Source organism: Myotis brandtii, unplaced genomic scaffold (assembly GCF_000412655.1).
Source record: "Myotis brandtii unplaced genomic scaffold, ASM41265v1 scaffold506, whole genome shotgun sequence".
NCBI lineage: Eukaryota > Metazoa > Chordata > Mammalia > Chiroptera > Vespertilionidae > Myotis > Myotis brandtii.
Genome location: NW_005369287.1, coordinates 538,861 through 544,860, shown reverse-complemented (window position 1 = coordinate 544,860; position 6,000 = coordinate 538,861). Strand labels below are relative to the sequence as shown.

At 38.3% G+C, this 6,000-nt stretch overlaps 1 protein-coding gene across 8 annotated transcripts in view; it reads left to right on the top strand.

Annotated features, from left to right (window-relative positions):
* GOLGA4 (golgin A4) overlaps window positions 1-6,000 on the top strand; it is an 86,279-nt gene that overhangs the window by 22,727 nt on the left and 57,552 nt on the right. For 6 of the 8 annotated variants that reach the window (XM_014548410.1, XM_005877077.2, XM_005877076.2 and 3 more), the window contains 2 exons: window positions 1,038-1,352; window positions 3,855-3,902. In XM_014548410.1, the coding sequence (XP_014403896.1) occupies window positions 1,038-1,352; window positions 3,855-3,902 (363 nt within the window). Of the gene's footprint in view, window positions 1-763; window positions 881-1,037; window positions 1,353-3,854; window positions 3,903-6,000 lie in introns of all 8 variants that reach the window. The other 2 variants (XM_014548408.1, XM_014548407.1) reach the window with 2 other exon arrangements.

The following is a 6,000-nucleotide window of genomic DNA, read 5'->3' as shown; positions in this document are numbered from 1 at the left end:
GACCCCTTCCAACTCTCCCATCCACACTCGTCTATCTGACTTGTTTCAGATAGACGAGTGTGGATGGGAGAGTTGGAAGGGGTCAACCTCAGTGAACGTACCTCAGTACCTCAAAGCAATGTACCTCCCCTGCGCTGCGTATCCCGTGGCCCGCCTGCGCCACGTCTCCCGTTGCCCGACTGACTGACACCCCTCACTTCTTCTAACACCACTTCAAAACAGACTCGCCCAGGCCGAAAACCGACTTCTGCGCATGGGCCTTGAAGTTTCAATCGCACTGTATTGTGCACCTTTACGTGGTATTTTGTGGAAGAGCCACACTCGGGGCCAAAGAGCCGCATGTGGCTCGCGAGCCGTAGTTTGCCGACCACTGTTCTAGGTAGTTAAGGGAGAGGCAGAATTTTCTCTTGTGCTGTTGTTAAAGTTGCCTTTAGCTCAAAACATTCGGCATACCACAGAGGCACAGAGGCACATTTTGGGGTGACTCATTCTGAATCCCCATAGTTCCCTCTTCTGAAACTTCCCTGGAGTTGGGTTGGTAAATTGTTATATATCTCATTAAACCAGTCTCAGTCTTGAGAAAAGTTCGGTTCACTTAAACTGTTGTGTACAATATATTGACTATATTCCCCTTCACCCTTTTCACCCATCTTCCCACCCTCTCCCTTATTGTAACCATCAGACTGGTGACAGTGTGACAGGGGCAGATTTGTAGGTAAGAGATTTGAGACAAGAGAACAGAAGGCTTCCTTCTTTTTTACAGATGTGCAGACTGAAAGGAAGTGACTTAGTGAAGGTCATTCCACTGCTCGGTGACAGACCTGGGATCTACACCCCAGTCGTCTGATTCCAGGTCCAGCACTTTTTCAGAAATAACCAGGTGTCTCTTATTTTTCAGAAAACAATGTATTATGTTAAATGTCAGGGATTTTAATTGAATATGTTAGAGCTTTTAATAGGTTATTGCTGGTGATAGGGAATAATAGAAGTCTAAATGTGTATTTTTAACCCACATATTCTGTGGTTTTTGGTTACAGTCAGGTGACACACAGACTTTAGCACAGAAACTCCAGCTCCGGGTGTCTTCCATGGAGTCTTTGTTTCGAAGTCCGATAAAGGAATCTCTATTCCGATCTTCTTCAAAAGAGTCTTTGGTACGAACATCTTCCAGAGAATCCCTGAATCGACTTGACCTGGACCTCTCTGCTGCCACTGTTGATCCACCCTCTGATATGGAGAGCGAGACTGAAGATTCGCTAGGGAATTTGGACAGCCTCAACAAAGAACAGTTGATTCAGTGGTTGCGAAGAATGGAACGAAGGTTGAATAGCTACAAAGGGAAATGTTCTGAGGTAGGAGCATGCCTTTTCTGCCTAAAGGAAAATTTCTTCCCTTTGTTCTCTAATTCGTGTTACTGTGTGGCTTTTATACCTGTGGTTGGCAAAACTCTCAATTCCTTAGATAAGCTGGCTACTAATGATGGGTAATCTCTGGCAATATCTAGTTAAAGATTTTCAGTGTTTCAGGTCTTTTGTGGCAAGACTCTTAGTAAAGTTTCGGAGCTTATTGTCTGTAGCCTTCTAGTTCTCACACTCTGCCTTTCTGCTTGGACACCCAGTGCAGAGTTCATCATCTTGCCTCCTCACATCCTCTCCCTTGTTCATCTAAGTGCTGTGGCTTCAACATGACCTCTTCTGCTAATCAGATTTTCAATATTACACACCCCAATTATGTTTTAAGTAGTTTGATTTTCTGACACATTTGTTTCATTTTCATTGTACCTACATTTAAATTTTGCCTCAAATGAATCTTTTAACTTCTATCCCTCTGAGGATGACACTCTCTGGTCTAAGTGAGGAAGTAGTGCTCCCCATCTCTCTTTTCAGCATCTTCCCTTCAGGTTGAATTGTATTAGTTCTCCCCATCTTGTGCAGTTGAAACAATCTTTCCTAAGGAAAACCTTTCTACAGCAAGTTGCCTATGGCTTATTATATATTTTTTTACAATGCCTACCAGTTTATTGTCTTAGCAGTTTGTAAATCAGCAGTATCGTTAATTTTAACTAATGAATAATAAAATTCAAAGTTAGTATGTAAAGTTAGCCATAACTTCTATTTCCAATTATGGCTACAATATGGATAGTTTTAACCTGCAGCCAAAAAGAACAAAAAACCCTAGATGAAATATATAAAGTATTTTTTTTAAACTATAGAATGCTGGCAAACTAGAAAGGAATTATTAGGCTAAAAGCTATAGGCTGGCTGGAACCCAGAGATGTAAACAGGGCAGGAAAACCATGTATCTCAGGAGGCACTTGTGAAATCAGGCAACTTTTCCTTTAAAATTTATTTTTTATTTCTATCAAAGTTAATAATGGTATTGATTTTTGTTGAAATTTATGTTATTTTCACTAGCTTAGTTATGGCTTTTAAGTTTGAAGCTGGGGCAACAGTAAAATTAATATTTAAGTGTGTAAGACACTATGCATTTGATATTTATGGTGCCATTTAGTTTTGCATCATCTCTGTGAAGTAGTTATCAATTAACTCTCATTTGTAGAATAGGGGTTAGAGACTCATAGAGACTTAATCATAGACGTTAAGTAACTTGCTTACTGTCACATAGGTAGCAGTTGACAGAGTCCTATTTGATTCTATGTCTTTCTGTTGTTCTGATATTTGTGCTACCGCAGAGTTATGCAACTCATTAGGGAAAAGAGCCCATAGACTTTGTCTTTACCTTTTCTACCCTATCTGGTCTTAAGGTAATAAGAAAGGGAGGGTCCTAGTCTTAGATAGAATTTTGTGTGTTCTTTTGTGTTCATAATCTCTGTTGCCAATGCACTTTCCATTGCTATCTGCCTCTTCACTCAAGATTTCAGTAGAGGCATGTAGGGGCACAGAGTAGCCTTCCAAGGAAAATGGCAAGGTTCAGAATAGGGGAGTTCTTCCTCCTAAAGCTGCAGCGTATTTCTTCACAGGCCACTAGCACTTCTAAAGTAAGGTCTAAATTGAGGCCATGTGCTTAGCTTTCAGATGAGTAGTGCTATATAGTTTACAGCAAGCATGTGAAACTCAAAGGCTAACACGGGCCAAATAAATGAGGCATACAGCCTGTGGGTTGTGAGTTTGACATGCTTGGTTTACAGGTTTAAAAGATTTATCAATATATAACTTCACCAAGTTGTGCTAGAATGTTTACTAGTAAATATCCTAGTTAGATTACGTGGTTAAACATTTCTTTAGGAACCAGTTTTCAACTGTTGGTTATGAGTTCTTTTCATCAGATTTTTACACAGCCATAGTCACAGGTCCTATAACCAAAAGGAACTTTTAGAGATCAATTACATAGTCAAGCAAAAAATCACCTGGAGAGCTTGTTAAAACACACATTCCTGTGTTTCCCTGCTCTTCCTCCCCCAATTCCTGTTCAGTTAGTTTGGGGTGGGGCCCAAGAATTTCAGTTTCTAGCAAGCTCCCAGGTGATGCTGTTGCTGATGGTACTGGTCTATGATTATTATTTGAGCTGTCTTCTGCCTTTAGGCGAGTTGGCTCTAATTCCTACCTATGAATTAGGTCCTGATACTTAAAGAAGTACATGTCTAAGGTTAAATCAAAAGGAGATTTAATATCTTTTTTTATAGAGTTGAGTTCTCCTTTTATTTTTTAGAACTGTATTTCCTATTTTATTTAGTTTGGCTGTATATGCATCTAACTAGGTTGAATTGTTATATAAAAGAATTCTTATGATTTATTTTTTTGACTTTCATAACAAGATGCTTTAGTGGAGTTTAGAATAATTAATTGCATTTATTTAGGAATGACATGTTATTGATGACTTTTTCTTTATTTTAGCTTGTAACAGCTTATCAGACTGTTCAGAGAGAGAAGAAAAAGCTACAAGTAAGTGATTTGTTGGCTATGATATTGATTCATACATAATGTTAAAATTAGTAAGAATCTCATAGTAAAATAGTTCTATCCTCACTTGTAATAATCATATGATTATTACATATAGTAAAGCAGTAATAGTAAAGCAGAGATTTACTGGAGATTTGATAAAGAGAATAATAGAAGTGTGATAGATTTGATAAAGAGAAAGAGGGAGGTATCCCAGAGATTTTACATGGTAGGGATGGGTGTCTTTCAGTTTCTGATCCCTAAAGTGCTTAAGAGGTTTCGTTTTAAGGCATGTTTTGCTCTTTTAGACATGTTTCCTAATGTCTTAGTTTGCAGGTTGCATCTTTTTAAATTTTTATTTTAGATATGTTCTTATTGATTTTAGAGTGAGAGGAAAGAAGAGGGGGAGAGAGAAACATAGATTGGCTGCCTCCTACATGCCCCCTACTAGGAATCATGTGCCCTGACCGGGAATTGAACTGTGATCTCCTAGTTCATATATTGACGCTGATCCACACCGGCCAGGCTTTTAGTTTTTTAAGAATATTTTCTTAAACGTGAGTTTTATTGAAGTGGCGGGAGGGTGGTGGTTCTGATTTAATTCATTGTATTATTAATATTACATAAATTCATTCTTAAAAGGTCATCTTATTCCCAAATTCTGTGTTTCTATGAATTGTCTATGGATTTTTATTTCTAGGTGTATGTATTTCTATCACTAAGTGTCTGTAGAGAATTGTGGTTGCATAGTCCCAAATATAAAGGGTGTTGGAGATAAAATGCAGTAACTTTTGCTTTTTTTCCCCTACATTGCTGTACATGCCCATATTGGCATGCCTAGAAACCTCTTTATTAAATTGACAAACATCCTTTCAGTAGACCCAATGAAATTAAAATTGTAAGTACTGCCAACACTATTATCAGTACTGCTCATACTATCTAACATTTATTTAGTTCTTACTGGGTGCCAGGCATTATGGTGTATTTAGTCCTTAAATCTCTTCTGTGAGGAAATTGAGGAATAACGACTTGTTTATTGTTGCACAGCCTGTAAGAGATAGGGAGGAGAGCTGGGATCCCTTCCTGGCAGTTAGATGGCAGAGCGGGTGCTTGTAAATAACGCACTGGGATTTTTCATCGCTCTCAGCACTGCATTTTCCTGCATTTAAAATTTTTATGTTATACCAAATCAAATAAAACCTGTGTTCATGGCTTTATGGGAAAAAGCCTTTGGTTTTTGTTTTATTCATTTACCAGGCCCCACAAATACAACCCAGTCATACTCTTCTGGACCATATAAGCAAACCATTTGCCTACCTGTATCTCTCTGTTTTTTGTTGTTGTTAATCTACACAGACCAGTGAAGCTCCAAATTTACCCCATTTCTTTACCTCTCTATATATTGTGCAAGAATATACAGTTACTTTGTTTCCTTTCCATAGACCACAACTTTTCAGGTTTAATTTTCAATTTAGTGAAAAGCACCTGTCTCCTGTCCTCTCCCTTTCCCCCCTTGCAGGAAAGGATGAATCACTTCATCTTTCATTATTACTCTTTTAGCTTCTTGAGTTTAATATATGATTACTAATTTAGCAATCTATAGTTCTCTTTGTGGTTTTCTCCTGGACTTTTCTTTTTTAATGTTTTTAAAATTGATTTTTAGAGAGAGGGGGAGGGAGAGGGGTAGATGGATGGAAACATCGGTGAGAGAGAAACATCATTGATCAGCTGTGTCCTGCAACGCCCCCTAATAGGGATCGAGTCTGCAACCCAGGCATGTTCCCTGACTGGGAATTGAACTGGTTACCTCTTGGTTCATGCGTCAGTGCTCAACTGCTGAGCCACACTGGCCAGGCTTTTCTTTTTTTTAATATAGAAAAGGACTGTCTTGTCTTTAAATTACAAAAAACCCCGTTTAAACAGATTGGTAATTGACTTATAGGGTGCAATGATATAAATTGAATTGCATTAGGAATTCGATTTAATTAACTTTTTTTATTTTTAAAATTAACATATAGTAGAATTGACTTTGTGGTTTGCATGTGATTTGTGTAATCACTACCACAGCCAGCTGCAGAACAGTTCTGTCGCATCATGATTT